Genomic DNA, 22179 nt, shown 5'->3' with positions numbered 1-22179 from the left:
AGGATCTCTTAAATGCCTCCATCGTACCTGCTTCCACCCCCACCCCTGGCAGCACATTCCAGGCACCCACCACTCTCTGTGTAAAAAAAACTTGCCGCGCACATCTCCTTTAAACTTACCCCCTCTCACCTTAAATGCATGTCCTCTAGTATTAGACATTTCGATCCTAGGGAAAAAGATACCAGATGTCTCCTCTATCTATGCCTCTCAATTTTATAAACCTCTATCAGGTCTCCCCTCACCCTCCACCGCTCCAGAGAAAACAACCCAAGTCTGTCCGACCTCTCCTTGTAGCTCATGCCCTCTAATCCAGGCAGCATCCTGGTGAACCTCTCCCGCACCCTCTCCAAAGCCTCCGCATCCTTCCTGTAACGGGGCGACCAGAATTGAATGCAATACTCCAGATGCGGCTTGACCAGAGTTTTTATAAAGCTGCAACACAAGTCTTGAACAGTGCCTCGACTAATGAAGGCAAGCATGCTGTACGCCTTCTTTACCGCCCTGTCGACCTATGCGGCCACTTTCTGGACCCCAAGAACCCCCTGTGCATCAGAAGGGTGATACCATCCAGGACAAGCTGCCTGTCACCTCATCTTCCACCCTCAGACCGTGACGGAGTCACTGCAGCAACTTGCCAACGAAGGCAACCCCCCGAAGCCCCAACTGGCCGGAAGCGCAGCCTTGTGGGGACGCCAACGCAACTCCCGCTCCACGTTCCCCAGCGTCCTGAAATGGGCTGCCGTTTCTTCATTGCTGCTGGGTTAAAATCCTGGACCCCAACTCCACAGCACAGCGGGAACCACAAGTGCTCAAGGCGGGGAATAAGAGAGAATTAAGTAAACTGGGTTAGCAACCAGTGTGGGTCCTGGTTAGCTGTTTATTTGACATCTGCAGTCTCTCTCAGGCAGTAAGAAGTCTTCCGGAGGAAATCTTTGCCTCCAAGTCTGGTGGTAGCCACACAGCGGTGGAGCCCGAGGCTGGTCTCTCCCTCACCCGTCCCAGACACCCAGTGCTCCACCTCACTCAATGCTCAGATACCTCTTCTTCTTGGCCGTGTTTGTGTACGGGTGCCAGCACCATTCCGTCTCGGAGGTTTTCTCGTTCTCCAGGGTCCCCAGTTTAATCTGGTACACTGCAGAGGGGCAGAAGGTGTGGCTGGATTACTGAACTTGCTCGGTTCAAATCAGTCCCCTCAAACGCGGCGAGACTTCAGGGCAACTACCAGGAGCCCGGTGCACAGAGCAAACCCAGTCTAATCTCATCGGCTAGTTCAGTCCCCACACACCGCAAAATCCTATCCGGATCAATGCCACAGTTAACAGCAGCTAGTCCCCCATTCACACCCCCATCCCTTTAATACCACACCCAGCCTGATACACTCCCCCATTCAGTGCCCAATCCCTTTAATACCACACCCAGCCTGATACACTCCCCCATTCAGTGCCCAATCCCTTTAATATCACACCCAGCCTGATACAACTCCCCCATCCCTTTAATACCACACCCAGCCAGATACAACTCCCCCCCTTCACTCCTGAAACCCTCACATCCCACACCCAGCCTGATCAGAGATTACTGTAGAATCTGACAGCAGACCCTTCGGCCCACTTTGTCCCTGCTGACTGTCGTGCACCGATTGACACCAGCCTACCTCCCAGTAGTTGCCTGCCTGTCGAACACCCCACTATAACCCACCCAACTGAGGTAAAAACGTGCAGTCGTCACTTCAACCAGTAGTTTCCTTGCGGAAATTCCGATCAGAGAACCCTCAGACGTTTCCAACCGGATTCTGCACGTCGGAATGTAGGAAGGTAGACCCTGTGTCGGGTTTGGGGAATTTTTCTTTGGGGGGGGGGGGGGCGCGGGTGGTGCAGGTGGGAACATGAAACAGTGCAGCACTGCGACAGGCCCTTGGTGCCCAGTTAAACTGATCCCATCTCCCTGCGCACGATCCGCATCCCTCCTTTCCCCGCGCACGGTCCGCGTCCCCCCCCCCCCCCGTACAATCTGCGCCCCTCCCTTCCCCGCACATTCGTGAGTCCGCCTAAATGCACTTCGAACATCGCTATCGTATCCGCCTTCACCGTCGCCCCTGGCAACCCGTTCCAGGCACCTGCCACTCTCTGTGTAAGAATGTTCTCACAAAGCCATGCCCTCTAGCATTTGACATTTCTCTGGAACTGGAAGAGCCAGAGTCTGCTCCTCAAGGGATCCGACACGGAAATGGATTATTTTACTTGGTAACCGAGCTGCAGGCCACGAGGAGAGGGGGAAGCTCATGACTGTAAAAGTCCAGCTGCGAGAGGAAGTAACCAAAGGGGAGCCCAACTAACTTTCTCCAAAGGTTTTTAATCAGGATCCCACCCCCAATTTTCAAGCAAAAGGAGGCAGCGCAGTGGTGAAGTGTACTCCAGTGATCCAGTTTTAATGCTGACTTCTGGAGCTGGCACATTCTTCTCCGCGGGTGTCCCCCGGATGCTCTGGTTCCCTCCCACGTCCCCACGAGCGTGCAGGGTTGGTGGGCTAATCAGCCCCCCCCCCCCACCAAATATGTGGGTGAGGGGTTGATGGGAATAGAACATGGAACAGTACAGGACAGGACAGGCCCTTCGGCCCAAGACGTTGTACTGAATTAAACCACCGCCTCCTGATTAACCTAGTCCCTCTTCCCCGCACATCCCTCCTTTCTCTGCATATTCATGTGCCTGTCTAAGTGTCTCTTAAACACTCTTATGCTATCTGCCTCCCCCACCACCCCTGGCAGTGCATTCCAAGCACTCACTACTCTCTGTGTAAAACAAAAACTTGCCCCAGCTATCTCCTTTGTACTTCCCCCTCTCACCTTAAGTATATGTCCTCCAGTTTCCCATTTCAATCCTGGGAAAAAGATACCGGCTGTCTCTGCCTCGCATAATTTTATAAACTTCTATCAGGTCTCCCCTCAGCCTCCGCCGCTCCAGAGAGAGCAACCTAAGTTTGTCCAACCTCTCCTTATAGCTCATGCTCTCTAATCCAGGCAGCATCCTGGTGAACCCCTTCTGCACCCTCTCCAAAGCCCCCACATCCTTTCTGTAACGGGGCGACCAGAACTGGATGCGGCCTAACCAGAATTTTATGAAGCTGCAACATAACTTCCCGACTCTTGAACTCAGTGCCTCGACTGAAAAAGGCCAGCGTGTTGTATGCCTTCTTTGCCACCCTATCGACTTGTGTGGCCACTTTTAAGGACTACGTACCAGGACCTCAAGACTTCCTGCCGATCAACGTTGTTAAGGATCCTGCCGTTAACCGTGCATTCTCCCTTCGTGTTGGATCCCCCGAAGTGCAGCAACCTCACACTTGCCCGGAGCGATCTGCATCTCCCCGTTGATGGTCACTTCAACTCCCCCCCCCCACGCTATCATTGATATGTCAGTCCTCGGCCTCCTCCACTGCCGGGAGAATTCCAAGCGCAAACTGGAGGAACAGCACCTCATTTTCCGTCTTGGAACCTTGCAGCCTGAGGGCATGAACATTGAATTCTCCCACTTTAGGTAATCACCACCACCACCCCCCCATCCCCACAACCCCCCCACCGTGCTTCTTCTCTTCTTCCCTTTCCTAGTCTTCCCCCCCCTTACCTTTGACCCATCCCCCGGTGGATCTGCTCTCCCCTCCTCCCCCGCACCTGCCTAATCACTATCTCTTACCTGCATCTACCTATCACCTCCCTGTGCTCACCCCGCCTCCCCTCTTCTGTCCACCTACCACTGCTCTGTTTCTCCCCTCCTATATATCAGGCTTCCCCCTTTTCCCATCTCCAGTCCTGAAGAAGGGTCCCCGACCAGGAACATTGACCGCCTGCTTTTCTCCGCGGATGCTGCCTGGCCTGCTGAGTCCCTCCAGCATCATCGTGTTTTTCATCCAGATTCCGGCATCTGCGGTCCTGTGTTGCTCTGCTCAGATTAAACTGCAGTTGCCACTTCTCCGCAGCCCCCACCTCCGCCCCCCCCCCCCCCCACCCCGGCCCCCCGTCTGTAACTGATCTACGTCCCGCTGCATTCGATGCAATCCACGGCACAATCTTTGCGTTGGAACGTGGGGAGAATGACATGGGATTGGAGTAAATAGGGGTGTGATCGTTGGCAATAGACTCGGTGGGTCCAAGTGCCTGTTGCAATGTGTCTCCATGAGAAGTAATGGGTCAGAAGGCGACCAACTTGCTTTCTCATCATTGGGCTCATGGAAAAATCCCTGCAAGCAACCGACCAAGAAGATGTAGGTAGGTCGGGACAAGAATACACTCAGCAGGGACACAGTTGAGGAGAGGGACACAGTTGAGATTTCAGGTACGTCACCAGACACGTCGAGAAAGGAGATGCTGTTTATGTGCTCTGACTGGTTCCCGAATTCTCCTCCCTTGTCCCTTGACCAGTGCCCAGAGGCGTTCCCGCTTTGGTTCGGAGGGTTCATCCGGAGGAGACACTTACGTTTCATTTCAAATCTAGGCCCCACTTCAGACAGCTCGATGTTCTTGTGATCCACCTTTCTGTACACGTGGTGCCTGGGGAGCAGCAGACAAGGGGTTAAATTATAGCGCGAGCACCTCACGGCTGCACCTTCCTTGACTCTGCAGGCACCAGCCGCTCCCTGCCGCCAGACGAGTTCAACCAGATCTCTGCCTGGGGGCCAAGGTGGTGTTACAAAGAGGCAGGGGAGTTCTATTCTTTCTTAAGGGGCTTAAATTGGACAATCCCATACGACCAAATTGATCTCAGCAGGCAGATAAAAGCAGAAATATTTGAGATGAGATACCTTTATCAGTCACATGTATTTCACTGCGTGCTTCGATGTACATCTTTTGCGTAGTGTTCTGGGGGCAGCCCGCAAGTGTCACCACACTTCCGGCGCCAACACAGCATGCCCACAGCTTCCTTAACCCGTATGTCGTTGGAATGTGGGAGGAAACCGGAGCACCCAGAGGAAACCCACACAGACACGGGGAGAACGTACAAACTCCTTATGGACAGTGGCCGGAATTGAACCCCGGTTACTGGCGCTGTAGAGCGTTATGCTAACCACTACATTACCGTTTCACAAGGAATCCAAACTGGGGGCAGAAGCTCAAACTGCAGAACAAAGTTGGATAAGATATTTGAATTGTTTTATCATTGTCACGTGTACAGAGATACAGTGAAAGGCTTTTCTTTGCATGCCATCCAGACAGATCATTCCGTACAGAAATACGTCGAGGTAGTTAAAAATAAAGGAAAACAGAATGCAGAATATAGTGTTACAGTTACAGAGAAAGTGCAGTGCAGGCAGACAAATCTACGACGAGGTAGATTGGTTGATCAAGAGTTCATCTTTTAGCATACGAGAGGTCCATTCAAGAGTCTGACAACAGTGGGATAGAAGCTGTCCTTGAGCCTGGTGGTACGTGCTCGCAGGCTTTTGTACTTTCTGTCTGACGGGAGGGGGGAGAATAACCAGGGTGGGAGGAGTTTTTGATTATGTTGGCCTCCGAGGCAGCGGGAAATGACGGAGTCAGTGGAGGGGAGGCTGGCTTGTGTGACGGACTGGGCTTCGTGCGGTGTCGGGGACATTTCAGCAGAACAGTGGGGAGAAAGGTGGCGCAGCAGGCAGAGCTGCTGCCTCACAGCTCTGGGGGACCCGGCTTCGATCCTGGCTTCAGGCGCTGTCTGTGGGTGGAGTCTGCACGTTCTCCCTGTGACCCCGTGGGACCTCCCCCCAACCCGGTTTCCTCCAGGACCCCGAAAGCATGCGGGTCGCAGCCGCTGTAAATTGCCCCCCACTCCCAGTGGGAAGGCGGATCGGAAATAGAATCGGTGGAAAATAGCGAGCTGGAACAAGTCAAGGAGACTGTGGACGAAAACAAATGTCTTTGTTCTTGCCAGATGGTCACAAGAACATTTCTTCTACCACCATTTCGTGAACTGACACTTAAGAAAAGATTTCTTTATTAGTCACATGTACATCGAAACACACAGTGATGTGCAATTTTTGCATAGGGTGTTCTGGGGGCAGCCCACAAGTGTCGCCACACTTCCGGCGCCAACATAGCACGCCCGCAACTTCCTAACCCGTACGTTGTTGCAGTGTGGGGGGAAACCCGCGCAGACACACGGGGGAGAACGTACAAACTCCTTACAGACAGCAGCCGGAATTGAACCCGGGTCTCTGGCACTGTCATAGCATTACGCTGACCGCTACACTGCCGTGCCTGCCCATGCTCTCACTGGATTAAGGTAATCACGAATGGACGTAACGAAGGCCTTAGCAATAACCTGCTGAATCAGACGTCATTTCCAGATAAGAAGTTATTTGCGGGATACTCTTTGGAGAAAGGTACATAGGCTAATAAGAAGAATAGTCTGTGTCCGTGGACTGAAGTGACTTGAGTCCACCGGCTGTAACGAGTGTGAAGTGGCCCGACTTCAGGGGAAAAGCAAAAGGAAAGACATCGGAAGCGAGTCCTCACGTGGGAGAAGAGCAATGAGGCAGACTTGGGCCCAGAGCCGATGAAACGTGGATCGAGGCTAGCGCGATGAGCCAGACCCGACGGAATCAATGTATAACATTGTGCCCCGCAAGGCTGCGTCCTCAGCCCTCTGCTCTGCTCCCGATACACTCACGACTGTGTGGCCAGATTCTGCTCTGACTCCATCTACAAGTTTGCAGATGATACGACCGTTGTCGGCCGTCTCTCAAACAGCGATGAGTCGGAGTACAGGAAGGAGATAGAGAGCTTAGTGGAATGGTGTCATGTCAGCAAAACAAAAGAGCTGGTCATTGACGTCAGGAAAGGGGGCGGTGCACATGCTCCCGTCTACATCAACCGTGCTTAGGTCGAGAGGCTTCAAGTTCCTGGGTGTGAACATCACCAACAGCCTGTCTTGGTCAAATCACGTAGAAGCCACGGCCAAGAAAGCTCACCAGCGCCTGTACTTCCTCAGGAGACTAAAGAAATTTGGTTTGTCCCCTCTGACTCTCACCAACTTTTATCGATGCATCATAGAAAGCATCCTATCTGGATGCATCACGGCTTGGTACGGCAACTGCTCTGCCCAGGTCCGCAAGAAACTGCAGAGAGTTGTGGACACAGTCCAGCATGTCACAGAAACCAGCCTCCCCTCCTTGGACTCTGTCTTTACCTCTCGCTGTCTTGGTGAAGCAGCCGGCATAATCAAAACCGCCACCCACCTGGGACATTCTCTCTTCCCTCCTCTTCCATCTGGTAGAAGATACAGGAGCCTGAGGGCACGTACCATCAGATTTAAGGGCAGCTTCTACCCCACTGTGATAAGAATATTGAACGGTTCGAAGGTGGGGATCACATTGCAGCCAGTGATGTCGAAGAAAGATGCACTGGCGGGATGAAAGGACACGAGGGTAGACAGAGGCCGGCAGCTAACATGGGCCCTGGGCAGGTGGTTTCCGGCTGCCCGTTCATCCATTTCGGCCTGCCCCACTTGGCCCATCACCTCCCTGTAATAGCAACCCCCCCCCACCCCCCCCCCCCCCCCCCCGACCTCTTTAGTGGTCGGCGGGCAGTAGCAGTGCCTTCCCCGAGGGGCTGTGCAAGACACCTCCAGCTCCAGGGTCATTGGCACTGCACGGTGGCAAGGGTCCAAAGTGACTGAGTGGGGGGGCTGGCGCTCGACGGCCGACACGGGCTTTCGGTTCTGCACCTACCTGAAGGAGATGTAGTCGTCTTGGTTTGCGAACGTGATCACCCTCTTGCTGTCTTCTTTAGGGACTGGGAATAAATACTTCAGGATGCTGGAGACCTGCCGGCACGAGGAGGCAGCGGAAATCAGCAGGCGGGCAGCGACGATACAACTCCCGCACAGGGCTGGCAAAGGTCGGACACTGTGCAGAATGGGTGCAGGGCAAAGCTCCTTGACAAAGCACACTGCAACCGTACCGGCCATTGGTGAGGCCGCACTGGGAGTGTTGTGTGCGGTTCTGGTCACCCAGCTACAGGAAGGATGCCATTAAGTTGGAGATGGTGCGAGAAAGATTCACCGGGACGTTCCCGGGACTGCAGGGCTCGAGTTATAAGGAGAGGCTGGACAGGCCGGGACTGTTATCCCTGGAGCGGAGGAGGCTGAGGGGTGACCTTATGGAGGTTTATAACATCACGGGGGGGCGCATATAAGGTGGGCGGTCACCGTCTCCCCCCCCCCCTAGGGTCGGGGAGTCTAAATCCAGAGGGCACAGGTTTAAGGTGAGAGGGAAAAGATTTAAAGGGGCAAGTTTTTCACCCAGAGGGTGGTGGGTGCCTGGAACAAGCTGCCAGAGGAAGTGGGGGGGTACAGTTACAGTGTTTACAGGACACTTGGACAGGTCCGTGGATGGGAAAGGTTTAGCGGGACATGGGCCACACGCAAATGGGACTAGTAACTCGGTCAGCAGGGACGGGTTGGGCCGAAGGGCCTGTTTCCCTGCTGTGCGACTCCATGTGCTGGAAATACCCAGCAGGTCAGGCAGCGTCTGTGGAGGGAGAAACAAAGTGAAGGCCATGGGACTGTTTCCAGCGATTCCCCCTTGGGATTTCCAGCAGGAATTGCTGATTTTCATGTCTCCGACGTTCCAGGATGCAGAAGGGTGGGTTAGTAAGTGTGTGGATGATACTAAAGTTGGTGGTGTTGTGGATAGTGTAGAAGGTTGTTGTAAGTTACAACAGGACATTGATAGGACGCAGAGCTGGGCTGAGAAGTGGCAGATGGAGTTCAACCCAGAAAAAGTGTGAAGTGATATAGTTCGGGAGATTGAACTCGAAGGCAGAATACAAGGTTAATGGCAGAACTCTTAGCAGTGTGGAGGAACAGAGGGATCTTGGGGTCCGCGTCCATAGATCCCTCAAGGTTGCCGCGCAGGTCGATAGGGTTGTTAAGAAGGCGTGTGGTGCGTTGGCCTTCATTAGTCGGGGGATTGAGTTCAAGAGCCGCGAGGTGATGTTGCAGCTCTATAGAGCTCTGGTCAGACCACACTTGGAGTATTGTGTTCAGTTCTGGTCGCCTCATTATAGGAAGGATGTGGAAGCTTTAGAGAAGGTGCAGAGGAGATTTACCAGGATGCTGCCTGGATTGGAGACCATGTCTTATGAGGATAGGTTGAGTGAGCTGGGGCTTTTCTCTTAGGAGAGAAGAGGAGAGGTGACGTGATAGAGGTGTACAAGATGATAAGAGGCATAGATCGAGTGGACAGTCAGAGACTTTTTCCCAGGGTGACAATGGCTAACACGACATAATTTTAAGGTGATTGGAGGAAGGTATAAGGGGGATGTCAGGGGTAAGTCAGATACATTAAGGACATTTAAGAGACTCTTAGATAGACACATGAATGATAGAGAAATGGGGGGCTATGTGGGAGGGAAGGGTTAGATAGATCTTGCAGGGTAAAATGTACAGCACAGGAACAGGCCCTTCGGCCCTCACTGTCCGTGCCGAACACGATGCCGAATTAAACTGAATCCCTTCTGCCTGCACACGGTCCCTGTCCCTCCATTGCCTGCACATCCATGTGCCTAAGAGCTTGTTAAACCCCTCTGTCGTATCTGCCTCCACCCCCACCCCCCCACATCTCTTTTGAACTTTCCCCCCTCTCCCCACTACCCTGGGAATAAGATTCAGTCTACGCCACTCACAGTTTTATAAACTTCTGACAGGTCTCCCCTCAGCCCGAGACAGCGGGGATTTGCGTTGGGGAAGATCTCGATGCAGATTGTTTTCTGGGAACCCGATCCCCCACGTAGCACCGCGAGTCGCCTGTACGGGACCGGCCACTGTACTCACCCTCTGTCCGAGCCGGGAGCTGAAGTTGTGGAAGATGAGGTGGGGGTAGGCCTCAGACATGGTGCCGATGCGCGGGATGTCATGCCGCATCACCACGTTGGAGAGGGCGAAGTACGCCGTCGGGCCGAAGGGCAGGTGGCAAACCACGAGTCCATCTGCGAGGGGGTGGGGGGGGGGACAGAGGAGAGGGGTCGGTTCCACTGTGCCGTGAGTCACTCGGCACCCTCCCACACCCGGCTCGAGCCTCCCGTCAAACCCGCTCCCCGTAACCCTCGAGGCTTTGCGCTCTCAGCACGGAAACAGGCCCTTGGGCCCCGCTTGTCCCTGCAGACCCATAAGCTGGTCCCAATTAGCCCGTACCCCTCTGAACCTTCCCGATCCACGGACACGTCGAAATGTCTCAGAGCGTAGAACAGTACAGCACTGGAGCAGGCCCTTCGGCCCACCATGTCTGTGCTGAACTAATTAAACGCCTACTGAAGTAGTCCCTTCTGCCTGCACACGGTCCGTCTGAGAGCCTCTTAAACCCCTCTATCGTATCTGCCTCTGCCCCCACCCCTGGCAGCACATTCCAGGCACCCACCGCTCTTCGTGTAAAAAAAAAACTGCCCCGCACATCTCCTTTGAACTTTCCACCTCTCATCTTCAATGCACGCCCTCTGGTATTAGACGTTTTGACCCTGGGGGAGAAAGATACCGGCTGTCTACTCTATCTATGCTTTTCATAATCGTATAAACCTCCATCAGGTCTCCCCTCAGCCTCCAATGCTCCAGAGAAAACAACCCAAGTCTGTCCGACCTCTCCTTGTAGCTCAAGCCCTCTAATCCAGGCAGCGTCCCGGTGAACCTCTTCTGCACCCTCTCCGAAGCCTCTGCACCCTTCCTGTAACGGGGCGACCACAAACTGAGTGCAATACTCCAAGTGTGGCCTAACTAGTTTTATAAAGATGTGACACTACTTCCTGACTCTTGAACTCAGTGCCTCAACCAATAAAGGCAAGCGTGCCGTCCACCACCTTTACCACCCCATCAACCTGTGCGGCCAATTTCAGGCAGCTGCGGATTCGGACCCCAAGATCCCTCCGTACATCAACGCTGTTGAGGATCCGGCCATTAGCAGTGTACCGTCCTTTAACATTTGATCTCCCAAAGTGCAACACCTCACACTTGGCCAGATTAAAAGCCATCTGCCGCTTCTCCGCCCAGATCTGCAACTGAATTTCAAATGTTGTAACTGCACCCGCCTCTACCCCCTCCTCTGGCAGCTCGTTCCATACACCCACCGCCCTCTGGGTGAAGAAGTTACCCCTCGGGACCCTTTTAAATCTCTCCCCTCAAACCCGTGCGCTCTAGATTTTGATTCCCCAGCCCTGGAAGCAAAGACAATCTATGCCCCTCATGATTTTATGAGGTCACCCCTTGCTCCAAGAAATAAAGCCCTAACCTGCCCAACCTCTCCCTGAGGCCCTCGAGTCCCAGCAACATCCTCGTAAATCTCCCTCTGCACTCTTTCCCACAGCAGGGTGACCAAAAGCGGACACAATACTCCAAGTGTGGCCTCACCAGCTGCAACATAACCTCCCAACCTCTGTATTGAATGAAAATTCTTAAACCCTGTGATCTTCATGCCTTTCCCCGAACCTTGCTGACCGCAGCTCTGGCCCGAAGAGACAATGAACCAGTGCCCGTCCCGCACCACATTAACCCATCATCTGACCTGGGACACCCCGGTGTTCGTGCACGATGACCAAGTCTGTCACGGCATTGGCCTTGCACGCCGTCACCAGCGCCTCGATATCGTGCTTCCCTCGGTTCATCCGCTGGCTGTTTGGGAAAATTAATTTGACCTCCTGAAACAAGAGCAGACGGGGATGTTCAGTGATTCGAGCATCGGGGATCAAGCACGAGCGCTAATGGGAAGAATTAACACACCCCACCCTGGCCACATTCAGGAGAATGTTGTCAGGACTCGAGGGGCTGAGTTACAGGGAGAGATCGGCGAGGCCGCACCTAGAGTGTTGTGTCCAGTGTCGGTCACCCTGCTGTAGGAAGGATGGGGTGGGAGGCGTGGAAGGAGATGGGGCAGGGGCAGGGAATTGGGACTGGCCGGGCGGGCGCCATGGTCGGCAGGGAGTCGATGGGCCGAAGGGCCTGCACCCTTGCGGTATTCCTCGGTGACCTGGACGCTTGTGACGACAAACCCGACCTTGACTTTGTTCTGCAGCGAGAATGAAATTCGGGTCACTGCCGAAGTCTCCCATCCACTGCCCCTGGACTGTCACACAGGAATGGAGCACGGAGACAGGCCCTTCGGCCCATTAATTCCATAGCAACCATCCCATTGGCACCGATCCTTCATTAATCCCATTATTTATCCTCACCTGGGCTGAGAAGTGGCAGATGCAGTTCAACGCAGATACGTGCGAAGTGGTTCATTTTGGTAGGTCAAATATGATGGCAGAGTATAGTATTAATGGTTGGACTCTTGGCCGTGTGGAGGATCAGAGGGAACTTGGGGTCCGAGTCCATAGGACGCTCAAAGCAGCTGCGCAGGTTCCCTTGTGGTTTAATCGGGGAATTGAATTTAGGAGCCAAGAGGTAATGTTGCAGCTATACGGCACCCTAGTCAGACCCCACTTGGAGTACTGTGCTCAGTTCTGGTCGCCTCACTACAGAGAGGATGTGGAAGCCATAGAAAGGGTGCAGAGGGGATTTACAAGGATGCTGCCTGGGATGCGGAGCATGCCTTATGAAAGGTTGAGGGAACTCGGCCTTTTCTCCTTGGAGAGACAGAGGATGAGGGGTAACCTGATAGAGGTGTATAAGATGATGAGAGACACTGATCGGGTAGATAGTCAGAGGCTTTTCCCCAGGGCTGAAATGGTGGCCACAAGAGGACACAGGTTTAAGGTGCTGGGGAGTAGGTACAGAGGAGATGTCAGGGGTAAGTTTTTTTTACTCAGAGAGCGGTGAGTGCGGGGAATGGGCTGCCGGCAACGGTGGTGGAGGCGGATACGATAGGGTCGTTTAAGAGACTTTTGGATAGGTACATGGAGCTGAGAAAAATGGATGAGCCTAGTAATTTCTAAGGTTTGGCACAGCTTTGTGGGCCGAAGGGCCTGAACTGGGCTGTTTTCTATGTTTCACCTTTTCATCAATTCTAACACCTCCCCCACTCCAACCAGATTTTTACCACTGCACAGCAGGGGCAATTTACAGCAGCCGATTAACCCACAGACCCCGCACGTTTTTTTGGGACGTTGGAGAGGGGTGGAAACCGGAGCACCAAGGGGAAACCCGCGGGGTCACAGGGAGAAGGCGCAAAACTCCACGCACGCACGCACACACGCACACAGCGGTGGAGGTCGGGATCGAGCCCGGTTCTCCGGCTCTGTGAGGCAGCAACTTTACCCACTGCGCCACTGTCAGACCAGGGTTGCAGATCTCTCACCTTGACGAACTGCTTGAGCTTGGAGCTGGGATCTCTGGAGGTGGTGATCATGACTTTGGGGTCTTCCACTCCGGCCCACTTGTACTCATCGTCCATCTGACTGCTCACTCCTGCAAAGAGCCGGTGGGGGGGTGGGTTGGTGAACGAGAGTCATGTTGGACCCACCAACCAACACCCACCCCCAGCCCAGCTCGGCCAATCTGCCCCTCCCCCCGGGGTCCAGTCCGACATCCCCCACGTCCGGCAACCCCCGAGTGCTGGAACTGACTGCCCTCGAGCGCGACAACCCCACTGCACTCGGCAGCGCAGCACACACCAAATTCAGCCCCTCGCCTCGAAACCTGGCGGCTGCCTCGGCAGAGCCTCTTTCCCCTCGACCTCTGCCCTCCAATGCTTTGCGGTCCTTTGCAGTCGTACAGCGCAGGAACAGGCCCTTCGGCCCAACACCGAAGCCGATCGTGATGCCAGACTCAACTCGTCCCTCCCACCTGCACTCGATCTGTATCCCTCCATGTAAAAGGCCTTTGAAACCCTTCCATCACTGCCCCTGGCAGCACATTCCAGGCACCCACTGCTCTCTGTCTGAAACAGAAACTTTCCCCGCACATCTCCTCTAAACTTTCTCCCACACTGGATCCTCCAGCCTTTGACATTTCTACCCTGGGAAAAAGATTCTTTCTGCCTCTTGTACTTTTATAAACCTCTATCAGGTCTCCCCTCAGCCTCCGCCCCTCTGGAGAAAACAACCCAAGTCTGTCCGACCTCTCCTTGTAGCTCTTGCTCTCCAATCCAGGCAGAATCCTGGTGAACCCCTTCTGCACTCCCTCCGGAGCCTCCACACCCTTCCTGTAATGGGGCGACCAGAACTGCACACAATGCTCCGAAGTGCAGCCTCACCAAAGTTTTAAACAGAAATCTTGAACCCACAGGATCTTAAACCCTGGACGTTTCACATGCTCAACATCCCAATATTTCCTCAAAAGGCCCCTTTAGAATGGAAAATGATCCCAAAGAAATTTGGCATGTCCCCGTTGACCCTCACCAACTTTTATTGATGCATCACAGAAAGCATCCTATCCGGATGCATTACGGCTCGGTACGGTAACTGTCCTGCCCGGGACCGCAAGAAACTGCAGAGATTGTGGACACAGCCCAGCGCGTCACAGAAACCAGCCTCCCCTCCATGGACTCTTGTCTATACCTCTCGCTGCCTTGGTGAAGCAGGCAGCATAATCAAAGACCCCACCCACCCAAGTCATTCTCTCTTCTCTCCTCTCCCATCAGGCAGAAGACACAGGAGCCTGAGGGCACGTACCACCAGGCTCAAGGACAGCTTCTACCGCACGGTGATAAGACTATTAAACAGTTCCCTTATACGATGAGATGGACTCTTGACCTCACAATCTACCTCGTTATGACCTTCTACCTTATTGTCTACCTGCAATGCACTTCCCCGTAGCTGTGACACTTTACTCTGTATTCTGTTATTGTTTTTACCCTGTACTAACTCAATGCACAGTGTAATGAATTGACCTGTATGATCGGGATGAAAGACAAGTTTTTCACTGGACCTCGGTACAAGTGACTGCTCCGGCTTCCTCCCACTTCCTGCACTCTGTGGGCTGTCTGACTCCGACCAGACCTGTGCTGCAGGGATCGGTGCTGGCTCCAGTGTTGTTCATCAGTTATATTAATGCTTTGGATGAGAATGCAGGGGGCATGGTTGGTCAGTCTGTGGATGACACCTAAATCGGTGGCATAGTGCAAGATGCACTTGGAGTGTTGTGCGCAGTTCCGGTCGCCTAGCTACAGGAAGGACATCACTAAGCTGGAGAGGGTGTGGGAAAGATTCACCAGGACGTTCCCGGGACTGCAGAGACCGGACAGGCTGGGACTGTTTACCCTGGAGCGGAGGAGGCTGGGGGGGTGACCTTACGGAGGTTTATAACATCATGAGGGGCCTAGATAAGGGGGGCAGTCATCGTCTTCTCCCCCCAGGGTCGGTGAGTCTAAAACTACAGGCTTAAGGTGAGAACATAGAACACTACAGCACAGTACAGGCCCTTCGGCCCACAATGTCGTGCCGACATTTTATCCTGCTCTGAGATCTATCTAACCCTTCCCTCCCACATAGCCACATGAATGATAGAGAAATGGGGGGCTGGCTAAGAGTCTCTTAATTGTCCCTAATGTATCTGTCCCCACAACCTCTGCCAGCAGTGCGTTCCACGCACCCACCGCTTTCTCTGTAAAAAAAACTTACCCCTGACATCCCCCTTATACCTTCCTCCAGTCACCTTAAAACTATGTCCCCTCGTGTTAGCCATTGTCGCCCTGGGGAAAAGTCTCTGACTGTCCACTCGATCTGCGCCTCTTATCATCTTGTACACCGCTATCAAGTCACCTCTCATCCTCCTCCTCTCCAAAGAGAAAAGCCCCAGCTCGCTCAACCTATGCTCATAAGACATGGTCTCCAATCCAGGCAGCATCCTGGTAAATCTCCTCTGCACCTTCTCTAAAGCTTCCACATCCTTCCTATAATGAGGCGACCAGAACTGAACACAATCCTCCAAGTGTGGTCTGACCAGAGTTCTACAGAGCTGCAACATCAGCTTGCGGTTCTTGAACTCAATACCCCCGCTAATGAAGGCCAACACTCCATACGCCTTCTTAATAACCCTATCGACCTGCGTGGCAACCTTGAGGGATCTATGGATGTGGACTCCAAGATCCCTCTGTTCCTCCACACTGCTAAGAGTCCTGCCATTAACCTTGTATTCTGCCTTCGAATTAGATCTCCCGAAGTGCATCACTTCACACTTATCCGGGTTGAACTCCATCTGCCACTTCTCAGCTCAGCTCTGCATGCTATCAATGTCCTGTTGTAACCTACAGCAACCTTCTACACTATCCACAACACCACCGACCTTTGTATCATCAGCAAACTTACTAACCCACCCTTCCGCATCCTCATCCAAGTCATTTGTGGAGAGGGGGGAGATTTAAAGGGGACCTGAGGGGCAAGTTTTCCCCACATAGAGGGGTGGTGGGTGTGTGGAACGAGCTGCGGGAGGAAGAGGTAGAGGCGGGTACAGTTACAACGTCCGGACAGGGACACGGATAGGAAAGGTTTAGGGGGATAAGGGTCCAACGCAGGCAAATGGGACTCGGTCAGGTCGGCACGTTGGTCAGCAGAGACGAATTGGACCGAAGGGCACGTTTCCGTGCTGTACGACTCAGTGCAATGTGGGATGACACGGGAGGTGGGGGGAGTCACACGAGGTCACAGGGAGAAGGTGCAAACTCCATACGGTTAGTCCCGGAGGTCAGGATCGAACCCAGGTCACTGGAGCTGTCTGATTTAATGCATGATACTTCACCAGCGATATAACCTACAGGATCTACAACCCTCCCTGCTTAAGCTGCAGGGCGTCCCTTCCCCCTCCCGCACACATTCCCGATGATCTCTCTTCCACCTGCAACTCCCAGCTCTGTGACGTTGGCCCGTCCCGTCCGCCCCCACTCCTCCCACGTCCCAGCCTACTGGCCGCGCCTCGTCACCCCAACCGGCGGGGCGACCGCGCCCTCACCTTGTCCTCCTCCGTCGTCGTACTCCGTGGCCTTCTGCAGCTCCAGTGCTTCACGCCGCAGTTCCGTGGGAATCAGCTTATTTTCTGCAACAGGAGGAGAAAACAGGACACGGTCATCAATAAAGTTAGAAATGCTTCAGTTGGCTTTGCGTCTGGTATTACTTCTCACCGGGGAAGGATAGATTTAGGTGATTGGTTTATTGTCACGTAAAAAGCTTTTGTTTGCGTGTCATACAGTTCATTCCATACACAGGAAAGCAGAATATAATGTGACAGTTACAGAGAAAGTGCAGTGCAGGGAGACAAGTAAAGTGCAAGGGCCACCACGAGGTAGGTTGGGAGATAAAGGGTTCATCTTTAGCACATAAGATCTGTTCAAGAGTCTGATAACAGCGGGCCAGAAGCCATCCTTGAGCCTGGTGGTACGTGCTCGCAAGCTCGTGTATCTTCTGCGAGAATTTGCAGCAAGCTTTTGTATCTTCTGCGCCTTATTGTCTGCCTGCACTTTCTCTGTAACTGTGACACTTTATTCTGCATTCTGTTATTGCTTTACCCTGTACATCCTCGATGCACTCGTGCAGTGAATTGATCTGTATGAACAGTATGCAAGACAAGTTTTTCTACTGTACCTCAACAAAAAAAAAAACAATTTCAAAATAACAAAGGGGCAGCAGGATGAATGGGAAGATGATTTCCTGTGGTTGTGGTGTCCAGAACCACGGTCACAGTCTCAAGATAAGACGTCCGGGGTGGGAGGGGCCCTTGATTACGTTGGCTGTTTCCACGAGGCAGCTGTAAATTTTAAAGGGGACCCGAGGGGTAACCTCTGCCATGCAGAGGGTGGCGGGTGAGTGGGACGAGCTGCCAGAGGAAGTGGTACAGGTGGGTACAACACCACCACCGATCGGGACACGGGTCAAATGTAGGTAGACGGGACTCGCTGAGATCGGCATGGGCGACGGGCCTGTTTCCGTGCATGGCGACCCCAATACCTCCACCCCCTCTGTCAGATTGCCACCCGCCAGACCCCGACGCTGCCTTATCCAACACAAACCCAGCTCTCTGACCCTCGCCTCCCCGGAACAACCAGCACGCCGACTCGACAGGAACTCACCGTCCAGGGCAGATTTCAGCTTTTGTTTCTTCTCCTCGATGCTGCGCAGTTTATCCTCCTGAGCCTTCCGGTACAGATACTCCCTCCGCAGCCGGGCCTGTCGACGCAACTGAACGGGAGAAGGGGTTTGCTGTGGTCAGACCAGGCAGGCACTCAGCACAGACGGCACGCACCCCCTCAGGAGGTGGCAGAACGCACGGGAGAGATACAATGGGAGACCAGGACTGCCAGAAAGACGAGCAGCGCGATCCCACAAGTTGGATAAGCAGAACAGGACAGCACAGAACAGGCCCTTTGGCCCACAATGTTGTGCCGACATAGCTAATCCCTCCTACCTACAGAATGTCCGTATCCCTCCCTTAGTGTAGAAGACTGGCGATGGATGCAGCGCGATGTAGATCAGTTGCAGACGTGGGCAGAGAAATGGCAGATGGAGTTTAACCCGGATAATTGTGAGGTGTTGCACACCTTGGTAGGACTAATGTCAAGAGGCAGTACGCTCTAAAGGGCAAGACCCTTCACAGTGTTGGAGAGCAGAGAGACCTTGGGGTGCAAGTCCATGACTCATTGAAAGTGGCTACACACGTAGACGGGGTGATTAAGAAGGCTTGTGGAATGCCTCCATTCATTAATCGAGGTATTGAGCACAGGAGTCAAGAAGTTATGATGCATCTCTATCGAACTGGTTAGGCCGCATTTACAGTACTGCATGCAGTTCTGGTCACCTCACTATAAGGAAGGATGTCGAGGCTTTAGAGAGGGTGCAGAGGTGGTTTTCTAGGATGCTGCCTGGATTCGAGGGCATGTGCTATCAGGAGAGGCTGGACAAAATTGGGCTCTTTCTCTGGAGCAGCAGAGGCTGAGGGGTGATCTGTTGGAGGTGTATAAAATTATGAGGGGCATAAAATTATGAGGGGCAGAGAAAGGGTGGACAAGCAACATCTTTTCCCCATTATTGAGCGATCCAATACCAGCGGGCATGCGTTGAAGATGAGAGAGGGGTAGGTTCAGAACAGACGTGAGGGGTGAGCTTTTGTCACTCAGAGAGCGGTGGATGCCTGGAAAGTGTTGCCTGATAGGGTGGTGGAGGCAAACTCATTGGGGGCCTTTAAGAGGTGCTTGGATGGACATCCTCCCCCTCCGTCCCCCCTCACCCTCTGTCCCTCACTCTCCATCCCTGTTCCCCCTCACCCCAACCCTCCATCCCACACCCACTGTACCCCCCTTCACCCCAATTCTCCATGCCTCCCTCACCCACAATCATCCATCCCTCACCCTGTCCCCTCTCCCCCAACCCTCTGTTCCTCTGTCACCCTTCACCACAACCCTCCATCCATCCCTCACCCTCCATAACCCCCTCACCCCCAACCCTCCGCCTCCCTCACCTCACCCTCCCTCCCCGTCCCCGCTCACCCTCCATTCCTCCTCTCCTTCTCCCGCCACCCCCCTGCCCCTCCCTCCTCTCTTCCCACCCCACCCCCGTCCCCACCACCCCACCTCACCCCCCGTCCCCCCCACCCCACCTCACCCCTTGTCCCCCTCACCTCACCCCCCCACCCTCCCTCACCTGTCCCCATTCACTTCCCTCCGTCCTCTCCTTCTCCCCCCAGTCCCCCTTCCTCCTCTCCTCCCACCCCACCCCCGTTCCCCCTCACCCCTCATCCCCCCTCACCCGTCCCCACCTCACCCCCTGTCCCCCTCACCTCCATCTCTCCTCTCCTTCTCCCCGTCCCCCTCCCTCCTCTCCCACCCCACCTCACCCCCGTCCCCCTCACCCCCACACTCTCCCTCCTCTCCTCCCACCCCACCCCTCTCACTCCCCCCACCTGTCTCCCCACCCTCTCCCTCCGTCCCCTCTCACCCCCCTCACCCTCACCTCCCCTCACCCTCACCTCCCCTCCCTCTCCTCCCACCCTCTCCCTCACCCCCGTTCCCTCACCCTCACCCCGCCACCCTCATCCCCACCCTCACCCTCACGCCCCCCTCTCACCCCCCCACACTCCCCCCTCACCCTCTTACCCCCCCACCCCCCTCTCACCCCCCCACCCTCTCTCACCCTCCCCCTCACTCCCCCCACCCCCTCCCCCCACCCTCACCCCCCTTCCCCCTCACCCTCACCCCCCCTCTCACCCTCCCCCTCACTCCCCCTCCCCCACTCCCCTCCCCCCCACCCTCACCCCCACTCCCCCACCCCTCCCCACCACCCTCACCCTCCCTCCCCCTCCCCCCTCCCACCCTCCCTCCCCCTCCCCCCCTTCTCCCTCACCCCCACCCACCCCCACTCCCCTTCCCCCACTCCCTCCCCTTCCCCCTCACCCCCCACCCACTCCCCTTCCCCCCTCACCCCCCCTCCCCCTCCCCTTCCCCCTCCCCCCTCACCCCCCCTCCCCTTCCCCCTCACCCCCCACCCACTCCCCTTCCCCCCTCACCCTCCCCCTCACCCCCCACCCACTCCCCTTCCCCCTCACCCCCCACCCACTCCCCTTCCCCCTCCCCCTCCCCTTCCCCCCTTACCCCCCTCACCTTCCCCCCTCAGCCCCTCACCCCCCTCCCCTCCCCCCCTCCCCCTCCCCCCTTCCCCCCCCTTCCCCCTTACCCCCCCTCCCCTTCCCCCCTCCCCCTCCCCCTCCCCCCCCTCACCCCCCCTCCCCTTCCCCCTCACCCCCCCTCCCCTTCCCCCTCACCCCCCCTCACCCTCCCCCACCCTCCCCCCTCCCCTCACCCTCCCCTCACCCCCCCCTCCCCCCCTCCCCTCACCCTCCCCTCCTCACCCTCCCCTCCCTCCCCTCCTCACCCCTCCCCCCTCACCCTCCCCTCCCCCCCTCACCCCCCTCCCCCTCCCCCCTCACCCTCCCCCCCTTCCCCCTCACCCTCCCCCCCTTCCCCCTCCCCCCTCCCCCCCCCCTCCCCCCCCCTCACCCTCCCCCTCACCCTCCCCCTCACCCTCCCCCCCTTCCCCCTCCCCACTCCCCTCCCCCCTCACCCTCCCCCTCCCCCCTCACCCTCCCCCCCTTCCCCCTCCCTCACCCTCCCCCCCTTCCCCTCCCCACTCCCCTCCCCCCTCACCCTCCCCCTCCCCCCTTCCCCCCCCTCACCCTCCCCCTCCCCCCTTCCCCCCCCTCACCCTCCCCCTCCCTCCCTTCCCCCTCCCCCCCTCACCCTCCCCTCACCCTCCCCCCTTCCCCCCTCACCCTCCCCCCCTTCCCCTCCCCCCTCACCCTCCCCCCCTCCCCTCCCCCCCTCCCCCCCTCACCCTCCCCCCCTCCCCTCCCCCCCTCCCCCCCTCACCCTCCCCCCCTCCCCCTCACCCCCTTCCCCCCCCTCACCCTCCCCCCCTCCCCCTCACCCCCTTCCCCCCCCTCCCCCTCCCCCCCTTCCTCCCCCTCCCCCCCCTCCCCCCCACCCCCTTCCCCCCCCTCCCCCCTTCCCCCCCCTCCCCCTCACCCCCTTCCCCCCCCTCCCCCCTTCCCCCCCCCCCTTTCCCCCCTCCCCCTCCCCCCCCCTCCCCCTCCCGCCCCTCCCCCTCCCCCCCTCCCCCCCCCTTCCTCCCCCTCCCCCCCTTCCTCCCCTTCTCCCCCTCCCCCCCTCCCCTCCCCTCCCCCTCCTCCCTCCCCCTTCCCCCCTCCCCCCTTCCCCCCCTCCCCTCCCCCCTTCCCCCCCTCCCCCCTTCCCCCCCTTCCCCCCTTCCCCCCCTCCCCCCTTCCCCCCCTTCCCCCTCCCCCCTTCCCCCCCTCCCCCCTTCCCCCCCTCCACCCTCCCCCCCCTCACCCTCCCCCCCTTCCCCCCCCTCACCCTCCCCCCCCTCACCCTCCCCCCCTTCCCCCCCCTCACCCTTCCCCCCTTCCCCCCCCTCACCCTTCCCCCCCCTCACCCTTCCCCCCTTTCCCCCCTCACCCTTCCCCCCCCCTCACCCTTCCCCCCTTTCCCCCCCCTCACCCTTCCCCCCTTTCCCCCCCTCACCCTTCCCCCCCCCCTCACCCTTCCCCCCTTTCCCCCCCTCACCCTTCCCCCCCCCTCACCCTTCCCCCCTTTCCCCCCCTCACCCTTCCCCCCTCTCCCCCCCCCTCACCATGTTCGCTGCTTCAGACTTTTCCCTCACGTTGATCCAAGCCCTCTCTCATTGGCTGACACCGCGCAGCCAATGTGAGCTCGCGATACTGCGTCGCCTGCCGGGTATTCCGATTGGCGGAAGGGGAAGGGAAGCGAATGCTATTGGCTATTAGT

The 22179-nt window shown here is 56.3% G+C and overlaps 1 protein-coding gene across 1 annotated transcript; it reads right to left on the bottom strand.

Moving 5' to 3' along the window:
• Nucleotides 1–837: 837 nt before the first annotated feature.
• On the bottom strand, nt 838–22170 carry imp4 (IMP U3 small nucleolar ribonucleoprotein 4). The gene is made up of 9 exons (XM_052008929.1): nt 22025–22170; nt 17956–18064; nt 16842–16925; nt 13252–13361; nt 11518–11650; nt 9801–9955; nt 7696–7790; nt 4470–4543; nt 838–1132 (listed from the first exon to the last, which is right to left on the bottom strand). Exons 1-9 carry the CDS (start codon nt 22025–22027, stop codon nt 1020–1022), a joined length of 876 nt encoding a protein of 291 aa, XP_051864889.1. The 5' UTR covers nt 22028–22170; the 3' UTR covers nt 838–1019.
• Nucleotides 22171–22179: the final 9 nt, after the last annotated feature.

The sequence above is a fragment of the Pristis pectinata genome, chromosome 42 (assembly GCF_009764475.1).
Source record: "Pristis pectinata isolate sPriPec2 chromosome 42, sPriPec2.1.pri, whole genome shotgun sequence".
NCBI lineage: Eukaryota > Metazoa > Chordata > Chondrichthyes > Rhinopristiformes > Pristidae > Pristis > Pristis pectinata.
This window is presented reverse-complemented; position numbering and strand designations above follow the sequence as displayed.